Raw genomic sequence first — 15,896 nt, forward strand, 5'->3', positions numbered from 1 at the left:
TTTGATCTTGCCCTTGTCCTTTTCAAAAGCCCTGCTAGATACCCAGAGATATGAATGACCCTAGCTAGCATTGCCCTCAAAGCACATTAGTAGATTCTTTTATTATTATTATTATTATTTTTTTTTTTGAGACAGGGTCTTGCTCTCTCACCCAGGCTGGAATCCAGTAGCATGATCTCGACTCACTGCAACCTCGACCTCTGGGTTTAAGCAATCCTCCCACCTCAGCCTCCTAAGTAGCTGGAACTACAGGCATATACCACAACAGTCAGCTAATTTTTTACTTTTTTGTAAAGATGAAGTCCCACTATGTTGCCCAGGCTGGTCTCAAAGTCTTAGGCTCAAGCAATCCTCCCACCTCAGCCTCCCAAAGTGCTAAGATTACAGGCGTGAGCCACCGTGCCCAGGCAATTCTTATTCTAGGAACTGAAAACTGCACATTCCATTTATTTTAACATTTCACAGTGTACAAATACATATCAAGTCAGTATTAATGATGAATTCTAGTTTTTTTCATTTTGATTCCTACTGCTGTAAATTTTCCTTTTTTTCTCTAAATAAGTAGATATGGTATTCATTATGAGAAGTTTACATTTCTAGACAAAGAGAAAAAACAAATAGGTTTTATGATTCAAGGTTCCCAGTCTGGGAAAGATTTCTATCCCAGGTAAGACTTGAGTAGATTTTGACTAAAAACAGAATGTTAATTGAATTGGAATTGATAATGCAATCAAGGAAACAGAAAATTACAAGACAAGTGTGTTGAAGACTCCTACTGTTCTACCGGTATCCTTTTTCCCCTTCTTCCATACTACAGTATTACAGTACTACGTAATTAGTTCTAGCTCAGCACACGGTTTCTTAAGAAAAAGATAGTTATAAGTCTCCCTAGCTAAGTGTCTAACTTCAGATCAACACCAAGTAATTAGCTTCGGCATCTTCCAGGATCTTCCTAAAGACACAGGAAGAGGATTCCCTTTGCTTTTCTTCTTCCTCCCTTCTTACATCCTGGTCCTGGGCCTTGAGAACCAGATGGCCACATCTTATGTAAGCTACACAGTTCTTCACAGCATACTGGCTGGTGTGTAAGCACAAGCATCCCATGAGAACAGGAAGTGGAAGCTGGCAGTTTCCCAAGGCCTGGACTGGAAGCTGGCACAGCATCACTTCTAAGTAGTCTATGGGTCAAGCATTCACAGAGCACAGAATCAAGAAAAGGGAACACTGATCCTTCCCCTCACTGCTCAAAGAGAAAAATGTCAAAGGATTTGGGGTCCATGCTTTAAAATTAATACACCATGCTATATTTTTAAAAACCAATATAACTAAAATACAGTTTAATTTTTACCATTACTCTGGGATTAAAAATACACTCACATTCTCACTATTTTCAGAAACTATATAGGTATTATATCAAGATATGCTAGCTCAGCTGATTAAAGCCACAATAAGCTATATTTCTTAGTGTCTGGTAATTAAAAATTACTAGGAACACTCACCTGAGGATTTTTAAGAACAAAGAGAATACCAGAGTATATACAAATAGCAAACTAGCATCAAATTAGAAATGAGGCTCCATACACCAAACTCATGAAAGGTGCCCTGGAGAAGTACCCACAGTGGCTCTGATAATTCAGGGAATTTCCAAGAACCACACTCCAAAAGCCTTTCATGGTAGGATAAATTCAGGACCAACTTTATGAACTCTTCACCAACATGAAAGTCTAGAAATCCCATGAAATACCATCAGGTTCCATAATTCCTAGAAGCCTGCAAAAGTCATAGTTGGTTGTCTACCCAACTTCTCCTCTAATAAAAACCCACTTCTTTTTCAAGTATTCTCTCATTTTTATACATTAAAGCACTGAGGAAATCAAGTAACAAATTCTTAATTATAAAAATATGCAGTAAGAGAGTCTACATGAACATTAGTGCAATTGTAGCCAATAAAGCAAACAAATAAAAAAAGAAATGTGTGGCCGGGCGCGGTGCCTCAAGCCTGTAATCCCAGCACTTTGGGAAGCCGAGACGGGCGGATCATGAGGTCAGGAGATCGAGACCATCCTGGCTAACAGGGTGAAACCCCGTCTCTACTAAAAAATACAAAAAACTAGCCGGGCGAAGTGGTGGGCGCCTGTAGTCCCAGCTACTCGGGAGGCTGAGGCAGGAGAATGGCGTAAAACCGGGAGGCGGAGCTTGCAGTGAGCTGAGATCCGGCCACTGTACTCCAGCCCGGGCGACAGAGCGAGACTCCGTCTCAAAAAAAAAAAGAAATGTGGCTGGGTGCAGGGGCTCACACCTATAATCCCAGCACTTTGGGAGGCTGAGGTGGGCTAATCTCTTGAGGCCAGGAGTTCAAGGCCAGCATAAGCAACATGGCAAAACCCCATCTCAACAAAAAATACAAAAATTAGCTGGGCATGGTGGCACTCGCCTGTAGTCCCAGCTATATGGGAGGCTGAATTGTGAGGATCACTTGAGCCTGGGACGTGGAGGCTGCAGTGAGCTGTGATTGCACCACTGCACATTAGCCTGGGTAACAGAGTGAGACCCTGTCTCTGAATGAATGAATGAGTGAATGAACGAAATAAATAAAAGCAGCCGCTTTATAAACATTCCCTGGGAGAGACTTACCTTGGTGCTTCCTCCACCACCTTCTGATTTCTTCTCTGAATTGAGCACTCTCTTTCATTAAGCCACAAAGCATTCCCATGTTTATCACCTAGAACCTGAAAGAGCAATACCATTTGAAAAACCATATAACCACACCCACAAAGCAGATGATGGTTAATATTTTCCCCATGCAACATCTCTTGGTTTTTAATACTCAAACCTCATAGTATATACATACCTCTCAAAACATTATTTTGATTCATGTTAATAGAGGAAAACTTTATCATTCCAAAGCTCAGTAAAACATTTTTATCAAAAAGATTTGAGGAAAAAGTGTTCATATCACCTTTCAAATACAATGAGTAAAACATCAGAATCAGTTGCACAAATTTTGTGAAGGACGCTGAGTGTCAGTGAAGGGGATAAACACTGGATGTCAATGTTGCTGAGGACTGCCACCACAGCTTTATTACAAACATCTGCTTGAAGTTAACATTATTAAATGTCTATTGATTGGGAAATGACACTGCATGCACTTACATCCAATATATAATCTGTTATTTATCTATGGATGTCTTTACTTGGTTTATTTTTGTTCTAGGAAACTGGTAAAAGGTCTGGAGTTAATATACAACACATTATAGTTTTTCCCATTTGCGATACTTGTTGAACATCTCTAACCTGAAAATCTGAAATCCAAAATGCTCCAAAAGCTGAAATTTTTTGACATGACGCTCAAAGTAAATGGTTACTAGAGCATTTTGAATTTTCAGATTAGGGATACCCAACCAGCAAGTATAAATGCAAATATTCCAAAACCCAAAAAAATCTGAAATCTGAAACACTTCTGGTCCCAAGTATTTCAGTTAAGAGATATATTCAACCTGTGTAATGGAAAATAAGCTGAGATTGCCAGATAAAATACAGGATATCCAGCTACATTTGAATTTCAGATAAACAATGAATAATTTCTTTCTAGCTATGTCCCGAGTACTACATGGAACAAGATTTAAAAAAATCATTGTTGATCTGAAATTCAAATTTAATATGTATCTTTTTCAGCTAAATTTGGAAACTCAGAAGCAGCTCTTTATTAAAGTTTTTGCCTACAACATTTGATTTTCAGAAATGGACCAATCTATTTTCAGATTTAAGGAGTTGATGTATATTTCCAAATACATATATTAGATTTACAGAGGTAAGATCTGTTTTAGAAGCCAAAAGACCAGGCACTAATTTTAGTTCCAAACAGCTATGCAACTTCTTTGGACAAGTCATTCTGTTTCTTCGTGCATTATAAACAGCAGATAATATCAGTCTTAATATTTTATATGGCTGCTGAAAAAAACCAAATAAATAAAGATTATGGTTATAATTGGTAAAATGTAAAATAAATAGTTAATATATGACTGTAAAGTTAATTTTTAGGAACAAACCCTTTCTGAAACTCAAGAATGATTCCAAGCAATGAAGGAAAACATAACAGCAATAAAATGCCAATAAGTTGGAATTTTCTGAGACTCAAAGGCGGCTGCATGAAGTAAATCTAAAAATATTTGAAATCATTAAAATAACTCTCAACCTCTTTTTATTTTTTTTTTTATTTTTTTATTTTTTTATTTATTTTTTTTTTCAACCTCTTTTTAAATTCTAGTTGACAAGAAAGTAAAAGTAGGCCGGGCGCGGTGGCTCAAGCCTGTAATCCCAGCACTTTGGGAGGCCGAGACGGGCGGATCACGAGGTCAGGAGATCGAGACCATCCTGGCTAATACGGTGAAACCCCGTCTCTACTAAAAATACAAAAACTAGCCGGGCGAGGTGGCGGGTGCCTGTAGTCCCAGCTACTCGGGAGGCTGAGGCAGGAGAATGGCGGAAACCCGGGAGGCGGAGCTTGCAGTGAGCTGAGATCTGGCCACTGCACTCCAGTCTGGGCGACAGAGCGAGACTCCGCCTCAAAAAAAAAAAAAAAAAAAAAAAGAAAGTAAAAGTAGACAGTCTCCAAGCAATAAACCCAAAATAACCATGAATTCTCAGAAATATTTCCAACTATAAAATATCAGATTCACATACAGAATCAAGAGTTTGTTCTTCTCTAAATTCTGTATAGTCTCCCAGTTCATTTTTTAAAAATTCTGTGCACTTACTAGGCACTCAACAAAAATGATCTGGTGATTATTTATTCCATTAAATAAATGAGGAAGCCATGCAATCAGAAAACATTATAAATAAATACTGCTTTTAAGAGCAGTTCATCCTTAAATGCATCATGAGTTTTTAAAAAAATGCATAGGTTTACACATACTGAATGTAGAAAAATCTCTAAGTTATACTGCTTTTTGAAAAAGCTTTATTATAATAGACTATGTCACACAATGCAAGCCCGCTGGTATCCCTAGACCCAACCAAGGAAATGCCAGTAGTGCCCTGGTTGAGAAGTACTGGTTGACGCCACAAAGACAGGTGCCATTCATGCTGCCAGTGAAGTTTTATTGTGGAAAGGACATAGTATATAATGGCTCATGTGAAAAATAATAAGTGACACACACATATATACTTCATAGACTGTGTACGGAGGAATAGCCAAGAAACAGTAACAGTGCCTGCATTTAGGGACAGAAACTAGAGGACTTAGGGATAGAGTAAAACGGATGCTTACTTTTTATTAATTACCCTTTATCATGTGCAGAAATTACCTAATATAAATAAATAAGTGAAAACTAAAGAAAAGTAAACGAAAAACCCTTCCAAGTATAGATCAGATATGAGAACATCTGTGTTGTCTACTTAAGTTATTTACTGGGAGGCATTTTCACCTATGTTTGAAAACATCACCCAGGCTGTATGCCATGGCTAAATAAAATAAACTAAAAAGCTGATCTAGATATGTAATTACTTAACACAAAATAACAAACATTTATTGAGTATTAGTAATGTGAAAGACAATGGTCTGGTTGCTGGGGACAGCAAATGAGTAAGACCTACTCTCTACGCTCAAGGACCTCATGGCCTATTAGGAAATTCAACTAGTTAAAGATAAAACAGCCTACCTAAGTGGTCTTCCAGTAGTGTGAACAAGTGCTAGATGGGGAATACAGTGAAGAACAAAATTAATTCTGCCCCTAGAATCTTATAAGAAGGACAATCTAAATATCTCCCTTAAATTACAGATTTAAAGAGCCAACTGTCTACTCAGTACCTACACTTAGATATCTAATGGGCATTTCAACCTTGATTTGTTCAACTTTATAACCGGATTTCCTCCCTCGGAAACAAGCACATCTCACAGTCTTTCCTATCTCAGTAAAAGGCCATTCCATTCTTCTCATTTCTCAGGCCAAAACCCTAAAATCACCTTATTTTTTTTTTTTCTTGTACATAACATCCATCTATTAGAAAATCTGGTCTACCTTCACAAAATACCCAGAATTCAATCACACCTCACCACCTCCAATGCCAACCCTATGGCCCAAACCACCCTCATTTTCTCAGCAAAATGATGACTGCAAGAACCTCAAAAGGGATCTCTCGGCTTTCATGCTGGCCCTCAATTGCTAAGAACCAATGACTACTGTGTACCTCCCTTTCTTAACTGTGTCAAATAGGGGTATTTATTGGAGTGTCATATCCTTTTCTCATCATTGTACACTGGATGAATGAATATCAGACTTTAAATTCAGGTATTTGCACCAGAAGAACTGTTCTTGAAGGACCATACATAAGAAGTCTCAAGCCGGGCACAGTGGCTCATGCCTGTAATCTCACCACTTTAGAAGGCCAAGGTGGGTGGATCATTTGAGGTCAGGAGTTTGAGACCAGCCTGGCCAACATGACGAAACCCCGTCTCTACTAAAAATACAAAAATTCGCTGGGCATGATAGCACAAGCCTGTAATTCCAGCTACTCAGGAGACTGAGGCAGGAGAATCACCTGAACCTGGGAGGCAGAAGTTGCAGTGAGCCAAGATTGCGCCACAGCACTCCAGCCTGGGCGACAGAGCGAGACTCCGTAAAAAAAAAAAAAGTCTCATCCAGACCTGGACCAAGTTGGAAAGGAAGTTGTATGTATTCTGTTTATGACAGGGCATGATCATTGAGGGCCAAAGAATGGGTTGTGGTAGTTGGTATCCAAAGATGACCCCACGTACAACACAAATCCTGGTAGTCCCACCCTTATATAATCCCATCCAGCAATGATTCTAGACTGGGAAGGAACTTTGCAAATGCAACAAAAGTCATTTTGTGCCAGTTCTGAGCCTAAACCTTCAAAGGGTAGGACAGTGATTTCAAGCAGCTCTGACCACTGACAAGAATTCTGGATATCCTTGTAGAAATGCTACATGGAGAAGACATGTAGAGATACCCCAAGACTTCACAGAAAGACAGAGGCCCCACTGCCCACCAAAGTGTCTCAGCTGAGCTCAGGCTTTACACCATCCTTCCAGGGCACCTAATACGGGACAGTCAGTCAAGTCACAGTATAACGACTGCCCCAGAGAACAATGTGTGATGCAAAAGCAGCGGCAGCTGAACCCAAGTAACCCAGAGAATCACAAGGAATCGTTAAATGTTGTAGTGTGCTTTGTGGGAAAACATACTATAACAAAAAATTGACCGTTTTAACCATTTTTAAGTGTACAGTTCAGTGATCTTAAGTATATTCAAATTCTTGTGTAGCCTTAAATGTTGTTTTAAATCACCACATTCTGGGGTGGCTTGTCACTGAGCAAAAGGTCATCAAAATACACAAAATAAACAAGTGGATTTACCAAAGATACCAGACCTGAAATAATATTTATAATAGAAAATAACGTTTACAACAGTATCTAAAATTATAACAGTATCTAAGCTATACTGCTTCCTGAAAAAGCTTTATTACAATAGACTATGCCACATAACGCAAGCCTCAAAATCTAAGAATAAATCTAATGAAAGATACACAAAACCTCTACACTCAAAAATACAAAATAGTGCTGAAAGGAATTAACAAGACCTAAATAATGGAAGAGATATTCCAGTTCATGGATCCATGAAAATTCAACTTTGTAGGCGGGGCATGGTGGCTCATGCCTGCAATCCCAGCATTTTGGAAGGTCGAGGCAGGCAGATCACTTGAGCCTAGGAGTTCGAGACCAGCTGGGCAACAAGACAAAACCCCGTTTCTACAAAAAAATACAAAAAGTAGCTGGGTGTGGTAGCACACGTCTACAGTCCCAGCTACTGGGGAGGCTGAGGGGGAAGGATTGACTGAGCCTAGGAGGCCAAGTCTACAGTGAGCCATGATTACACCACTGCACCCCAGCCTGGGAGACAGACAAAGAGAGAGAGAGAGAGAGAAAAGAAGGAAGGAATGAAGGGAGGGAGAGGGAGAGGGAGGAAGAAAGAGAGGAGAGAGACAGAGAGAGAAAGAAAGAGAGAAAGAAAAAGGAAGGAAGGAAGGAAGGAAGGAAGGAAGAAGGAAGGAAGGAAGGAAGGAAGGAGGGAAGGAAGGGAGAGAGAAAGCAAGAAAAAGAGAGAAAGAGAAAGAGAAAGGAAGAAAGGGAGGAAGGGAGGAAGGGAGGGAGGAAGGGAGGCAGGAAGGCAGAAAGGAAGGAAGGAAGGAAAAGAAAATTCAACACTGTTAAGATGTCAATTCTCCCCAGAATAATCTCTAGATTCAATACGACCCAAATACAAATTTCCCATCAGATGGGGTGTATGGGAGTGGAGGTGGAGGTGGGAGTGGGTGGGTGTAGGCATAGGTGTCTGTACAGGGAACAGGTTGACAAGTGAAGTCTAAAATTTTCATAGAAATTCAAATAACCTAAAAAGAATCAAAACTATCTGCAGAAAAACAATACATTCAGACCACTTACAGAATCAGGTTTCTGGATTTATTCTAAAAGCAAAATAGTTATGACAATGACAAAATCTCACTTAATTTGCAACAAATGGTCACTGCAATAAATGATGCTGGAGAAAGTGGATATCAGAATTTTAAAAATTACTCTGACCCTGCCTCACACCAAACAAACAAAATTTTAATAATTAAAGGAGAGTAACAGACTTAAATATCATACCTAATACAAAAAACTCCTAACTAGGGTACATAAAGTAGACTTAAACTTGACTTCACTATAATTCAGAACTTCTGTTCTTTGAAAGACATTATTATCAAAGTGAACAGGCAAGCCACATGAAGGGAGAATGATACACTATACATACATCTGACAAAGGACTCATAAGCAAAATGAGTTTTGCTTATGACATTCCAAGAACTCTGACATTCCAAGCATTTTTAAAAATCTAATTTGAAAAAGGAAGGCAAGGATGAAAGTTTGAGAAGTCACTTCACAATATAAGCCATTCAAATGGTCAATAAGCTTATAAACAGATGCTTAACATCATTATTCATCCAGGAAATGCAAATTAAACAGACATATCATCACAAGTCCACTAATATGGCTAAATGTTTTTAAAAATTAAAAATATCACATGCTGGCAGGGGTGGCATTAATGGAAACTCTCATGTATTTCTGGTGGGAGTATATATTAGTATAACCAGAGTACCCACTAAAACTAAAAATAACCTTACTACGTAATCCAATAATATCTCTCCTCAGTCTATCCGAGAGATGTATATATGTTCATAAAAAGACATAGCAATTTATTTCTAATATAAAGAAACTAAAAACTCAAAGATCCATCAATAGGAAAACGGATAAACTACAGGTGAGTCAAACAATGGGAGAGCACAGAGCAATTCTTAGAAGCAAAGGACAGCAGACATATCATCACAAGTCCACTAATACGGCTAAATGTTTTTAAAAACTGAAAATATCACATGCTGGCAGGGAAGAATCTCAAAGACACGACGATGTGTGAAAAAGAAGACATGATAGAGTACATCACTGGATTTCATTTACGCAATTTAAGAACTAATCTATGACATCAGATAGGAACAGCAGTTACTTTTGGTGGCCACGGGTAGGTATGGACTGGGAAGAGCTGTGATGGGACACTCTCTGTCTAGATATGGATGGTTGTTACACAATTAGATGTGTGTGTATAGAAATTGTCTTGAATTGTACACTTAAGATTTATGGATTTCACTGTGTGTGTATACATATATGATATACAGATATCATATATATACAATATCTCAATTTAGAAAACTTTTTTAAAAAGGCAAAAACAAAGCCTGCTAGCCTCAGAAATAAACTGTGTTCAATGTTGTAAAACATCCAACTGATTATATAAGTTTGGATATTTTTTCTCACTTTAGAAAATTTGAGGATCTAAATGTTGATTTTCTACCCATAAATAATATCTATGTAAAGTGACCATTAAACTTAAAGAACAAACTGACAGAATCTAGGACTTTTTATATCATGCCCATGTCAGAAAATATAAGGTCAGCAAAAAACCTTTTATCTATCTGGTTCTCTCTCCACAGCAAATTAAGATTTTAAAAAATACTTAAAATTCGTTATTTCTAATTTGACATTTTTTTAAATCAATTTTAGCTATTACATATCAATTCATGGTCATAATGTATAAAATTAGCATGAAGGCATTTTCAATAGGCAAATGAAAATTTCAACAGACTTGTCTTCTTCCTTGTTTTATTTTAGAAAACCCATGTTGTTTTAACGGATTTTTAATGATTAAGGATTAATATCTTAAACTGAATAGAAGAAATGATTTACAGATCTCTATACAACCATCTCCTTGCAGAACACCTGTCATAGCAAGCTACATGGACATTTAGTAAACTGAAGTAGTACAGGAGTCCAGGTCAGGCACTTTTCTTTTTTAAAAAATGCCCTATAATGGTCCAGTCTTGGAACGACATAGCCTGGTCAGCTATCTTGGGAATGCTTTTTTTGGAGGTAGATTTTTGTATCATTCCCAATCTCAACCAGCATCCTAGCACTTTAACAGAAAGTACAACAGATTCCAAAGGCAGGTAATCGATTTATTTTGTACGTATCAAAACAATTCACAATCATCGTACATGGAAGAAAAGATCATTCCAATAGGATTAAATGATATTATTTTAAAGTCACAGTAATGAAAAAGCATTTTAAATGTACCAACCTGGATTTCTATATGACGAGGATTATCAATAAATTTTTCTATTAGTAGTCTATCATCGCCAAAACTAGAAGCAGCTTCTTGAGAAGACAATCTAAAACCATCCCTGTAAAAAAAAAAAAAAAAAAAGAAGAAGAAGAAGAAGAACTGTCAGACTAACAAAACAAATAGAGCTATCATTATAAAAGAAAACACATCAATTAAATATTTATTTTGGCTTATTTTGAACAAAGCAAAAAAAACTTTACTCAATGTACAAATAACTAAGTTAATTTTGGTTGACCTGCAACTTTTCCACTCTCTAACTCTGTGACCACGGATGAGTTATTTAACTTCCCAGATCCTAGATTTTCCATTGAAACAGGAATGCCAATACTTTACCAACTGCTAAATATGAATTTTTTTTCTTTTTTTTTTTTGAGACGGAGTCTCGCTCTGTCGCCCAGGCTGGAGTGCAGTGGCAGGATCTCGGCTCACTGCAACCTCTGCCTGCCGGGTTCAAGCCAATCTCCCACCTCAGCCTCCCGAGTAGCTGGGATTACAGGCATGTGCCACCACACCCGGTTAATTTTTGTATTTTTGGTAGAGACAGGGTTTCAACATGTTGGCCAGGATGGTCTCGAACTCCTGACCTCAGGTGATCCACCCGCCTCAGCCTCCCAAAGTGCTGGGATTACAGGTGTGAGCCACTGCGCCCAGCCTAAATATGGTATTTTAATCAACCATACAGAGCAAGTAAAATTAATTCCATTTCTTCAACCATAATATACCTTAATTCCACTAGTAAAAACACAAAAATACATCTGTTTGATTCAGAAGTCAGAAGATGCAAAGAAAAATGTAAAGGGTTTAGTACCTGCATGACTGGAGTGGAACTACAGCAAATACACTCATTGAGACTGAACATCCAATAGGAAGATTCTCAAGAACATTGCTTAATATTTTAAATCCACATCTTGAAATGCAATTGCCTCCCACATACATCCACACAGATCATTACAATTTTATCTTCTATAAAATTGATCAAAATTAGAATTATAAAAGTATAGTTTTTTAAAATAAAAATATGGACCTAATTATTGCTTTATATATTTTGTTCACAAACTATAATTTAAATCATTACTATTAAAATATGCCTATTATTCAAACAAAATAGGCTCATTTGACCAACGCATTAAAAACCCAAACTTGGGTGGGCACAGTGGCTTCCCTGAGGTCAGGAGTTCGAGACCAGCCTGGCCAACATGATGAAACCCCGTCTGTACTAAAAATACACAAATTAGCTGGGTGTGGTGGCCCATGCCTATAGTCCCAGCTACTCAGGAGACCAAAGCAGGAGAATGGCCTGAACCTGGGACGCAGAGGCTACAGTGGGCAGAGATTATGTCACTGCACTCCAGCCTGGGTGAGAGTGAGACTCCATCTTAAAAAAAAAAAAAAAAAGGAAAAAGAAAAAAAAACCAAACTTGCTTGCCTAAAAGTAATTGAGCATATATTGCCTTCTATCCATTGATAAACAGCATATAAAATTTAATTCCTTTACATTTAATAGTTTCTTAATCTGAAGATTAAATACCTATATTTAATGTACAACATTAAAACCAATCCTTCTAATCCCCTAAGTAGCAAATGGTACATCTAGTATTATTAGAAATAATTCTCCAATTTGCTTATTTTTGTGCTTTAATTCCTTTTATATTTAACAAAGTTTCTTAATCTGAAGATTAAATGTCTGCATTTAATGTACAATACTGAAACCAAATTCTTCCAGTCCTTTAAGTTGCAAATAGTCCATCTACTAATATAAGAAACAACTATCTGATTTGCTTGTTTTGTGTTTTCTTTAATAATGTCAGCTCTACTGCTCTATTTGTTTTGTTAGTCTGACTCGTCTTCCTTTTTTTTTTTTTAAAGGATGGTTTTTCATCTCAAGAGCTGCTTCTAGTTTTGGCGATGAGAGACTACAAATAGAAAAATTTAATGATAATCTTCGTCATATAGTAATCCAGGTTGGTACATTTAAGATGAGTTTTAATTATTACAACTTTAAAATATCATTTAATCCTACACTCCACCTAGTAATATTGGAACTAATTTGCAGCCAGGCACCGTGGCCCACACCTGTAATCCAAACACTCTGGGAGGCTGAGGCGGGTGGATTACCTGAGCTCAGGAGTTCGAGACCAGCCTGGGCAACATGGTGAAACCCCGTCTCTACTAAAATACAAAAAATTAGCCGGGAGTGGCAGCGTGCGCCTGTAGTCCCAGCTACTTGGGAGGCTGAGGCAGGAGAATCGCTTGAACCCAAAAGGCAGAGGTTGCAGTGAGCTGAGATCGCACCACTGCACTCCAGCCTGGGCAACAGAGGGAGACTCCATTACAAAAAAAAAAAAAAAAGGGTGCGTGCACACACACACACACACAACTAATTTGCTTGTTTTTGTACAACACTGCAGGTAAAACTGACTACAAGAAAAATTTCAAAACATTGCAAAAAACTCTTATTTCTCAGAGGTCTCAGAGGAAAGGTATCAGTCCTCCATTACATCATTGATTTTGGGGAATAAAGTTTAGATCTCAGGAGGCTGCAAACTTCAAAGAAACTGGAAGCAAAATTAATTAGTTTTCAATACCATACAATCAACTTTTTATCAGATTGGATATAACAACAGAAAGAAAAAATAAAGCACTTTACAGTTTGCCTCCACCATAATGATTGAGAGCTTTCATTTTGCATTTAAACCCACAACACCACAAGTAAAAAGTCAAAGTCACCAAAATAAAATAAGCAGCAAGTTTGAAAGCATTGCCAACAACATATTTTAGAACTAATGGGAAACTCTATTATGAATATCATTTGTGACATTCAATTATACATTCATTCAATAAGTATTTACTGAACTTTGTGCCTGAATATATTTTAGATGCTAGGAATACAAAAATAAAAGAGAAATTGCACTCACAATGCCAAAAATCTTAGTGGGGATATTCAAAAATATAGACACAATTTCTCAATCATACGATACGCTTCATTTAAACTTGAACAGGGAAAAGAAATTCAGAGACTACTATGAAAATATCTAAGTGAACCTTCAACAATCTTCATAATTCTCACCCAAATTTACTATATAATCATTACAGGTTGGGCGTGGTGGTGCATGCCTGTAATCCCAGCACTTTGGGAGGCTGAGGCGGGCAGACCACGAGGTCAAGAGATCGAGACCATTCTGACCAACATGGTGAAACCCTGTCTCTACTAAAAATATAAATATCAGCTGGGTGTGGTGGCGTGCACCTGTAGTCCCAGCTACGCAGGAGACTCAGGCAGGAGAATCACTTGAACCCAGGGGGCGGAGCTTGCAGTGAGCCAAGATCGCGCCACTTCACTCCAGCCTGGGTGACAGAGTGAGACTCTGTCTCCAAAAAAAAAAAATTCCGTTTTTTTTAAAATCTTTCAGATGTCCTACTGATTCTAAGATAAGTCATAGAAGCTACTTCCCCCCCAAAAAAACATAGGAAAGATGTTACAAGAAAAAGCCTGTCGGATAAAGGAATAAAGCAATTAAGCACTAAATTTTCCTTTGTACCTGAAAAATAAAATCTTTGTGGATTATGTAAAAACCAATGACTTCCTCCAGAGGGAGAGAGGAAAAGAAGGGGTGGATAAGTTGTGGCATGGTGTTCATGGTTAGTAGCTCCAAAAGACAAGCATAGGCATGTTTATAGTACTATTCTTTCCCTTTTCAGGTGGTTTTGACTTTCCAAAATAAATAAGGGATATAGAGCAACTTTTTAAAATGAGGAGCTTGTACTATTAAATCTAATAGTCACGCCTGTGTGGATCTCAACATGTTTTCTGAGATGGTTTATTTATCAAGTTGAAGAGAGTAATATTTTAAGTAGAAAATTATTCATGTATTTTTATTAATTTTATAAACATATTTTGAATCAATGTGCTATTTACTTGCCAAGAAAGAGCTAAATTATTTACACAATGATGCCTAATATATGAATGGATATGGTGATTTCTCAAAATATTAAGCTCTTAAATTAAAATTTATAAATCAACAGCAGCACAGCAAACCTCACTTCCAAGAAACTATAAAGAGTAATCTGCACCATAAAAGAGTAAATTACTAACAGTAGCCCTGGGGAAATGACTAACAAGAAACCCGAGAAAAACAATGAGAAAAAATTTGAAGTCCACAAAATATACATTTCTTGCAAAACCATTGTGTTCGACTTCTTTAAGATACCATTCTTTCCCACAAAATGGGCTGTGGCAGATTGCCTTTTCCAAAGATGGCCACAACAGTATCTCCCATTCCACGTGCTCTTCTAAGAATCTCGCCCACTCTCTCATGAAGTCGTGGAGACTCAGTCCCCTCCCCTTGAATGTGAGTAGAAGCTGTGTTCACTGGAGGGAAACCTGTGTAACTTCTGAGACTGGGTCATAAAAAGTATTCTAAATTACAGTAAGAGTGCATTCCATATAAAGGACACAGTAATTTCAAACTCAAGGAAAAAGAATATATTTCACACTCTAAAATTATCAAGGTAATTCACTACTTTTATGCACTAGCAAAGGAAAGCAAGTACATACTGAGGTAATACATTAAGTCTCAATGAAATTATAACTGCTTTTAAATATAGTTGGTTTAAATCTTTAGATGACATTTAGAATTATATAGCCAAATCTTAGTAATTTCTGCCCAGAACATAGAATCATGACTGCAATTTTTAAAAATATACTGTAAAAACAAAAAGAAAATCTTTGTTAATGTTTAAAATAGTAAAACCCTTTCTATAATAAGATAATCATCATCAAAATATAAATGAGGAAGGTTTCCACATAATTTCAATCTTTTTCCCATTCAAAAGTGTAAAAATTAGATGGTTACTATAATTACTCCATTATGCTTTTGGTATCTGTTTACCTGTCAGTCTATTAAAACTCTAGTAACTGCAATTTTCATCAAAAGTATATTTTGGACAGCCTCTCACCTGGTCTCTTCATCATCCCAAGCGATGCGCATGCCTTTCCCACCACCACCTGCTGAGGCCTTGATCATGACGGGGTAGCCTAACAGCAGGGAAGAATGAGACAGAAGTTCAGACTTTGATCACAGGGATGTATGAACATGACAACTGACCACATGTTCAATAACGCAGAAGACAATAATTAATTTATTTAAAAGTTCCTTTCTTTAG

At 37.4% G+C, this 15,896-nt stretch overlaps 1 protein-coding gene across 3 annotated transcripts in view; it reads right to left on the reverse strand.

The window, feature by feature from the left end:
* The window catches only part of PCCA (propionyl-CoA carboxylase subunit alpha), a 457,788-nt gene that overhangs the window by 265,966 nt on the left and 175,926 nt on the right, over positions 1-15,896 (reverse strand). For all 3 annotated transcript variants that reach the window (XM_033177344.1, XM_033177343.1, XM_033177345.1), the window contains exons 9-11: positions 15,690-15,768; positions 10,689-10,791; positions 2,635-2,729 (exon numbers count right to left, since the gene is read on the reverse strand). In XM_033177344.1, the coding sequence (XP_033033235.1) occupies positions 2,635-2,729; positions 10,689-10,791; positions 15,690-15,768 (277 nt within the window). The remainder of the gene's footprint in view (positions 1-2,634; positions 2,730-10,688; positions 10,792-15,689; positions 15,769-15,896) is intronic.

Source organism: Trachypithecus francoisi, unplaced genomic scaffold (genome assembly GCF_009764315.1).
Source record: "Trachypithecus francoisi isolate TF-2019V2 unplaced genomic scaffold, Tfra_2.0 Lachesis_group18, whole genome shotgun sequence".
NCBI classification, from domain to species: Eukaryota; Metazoa; Chordata; class Mammalia; order Primates; family Cercopithecidae; genus Trachypithecus; species Trachypithecus francoisi.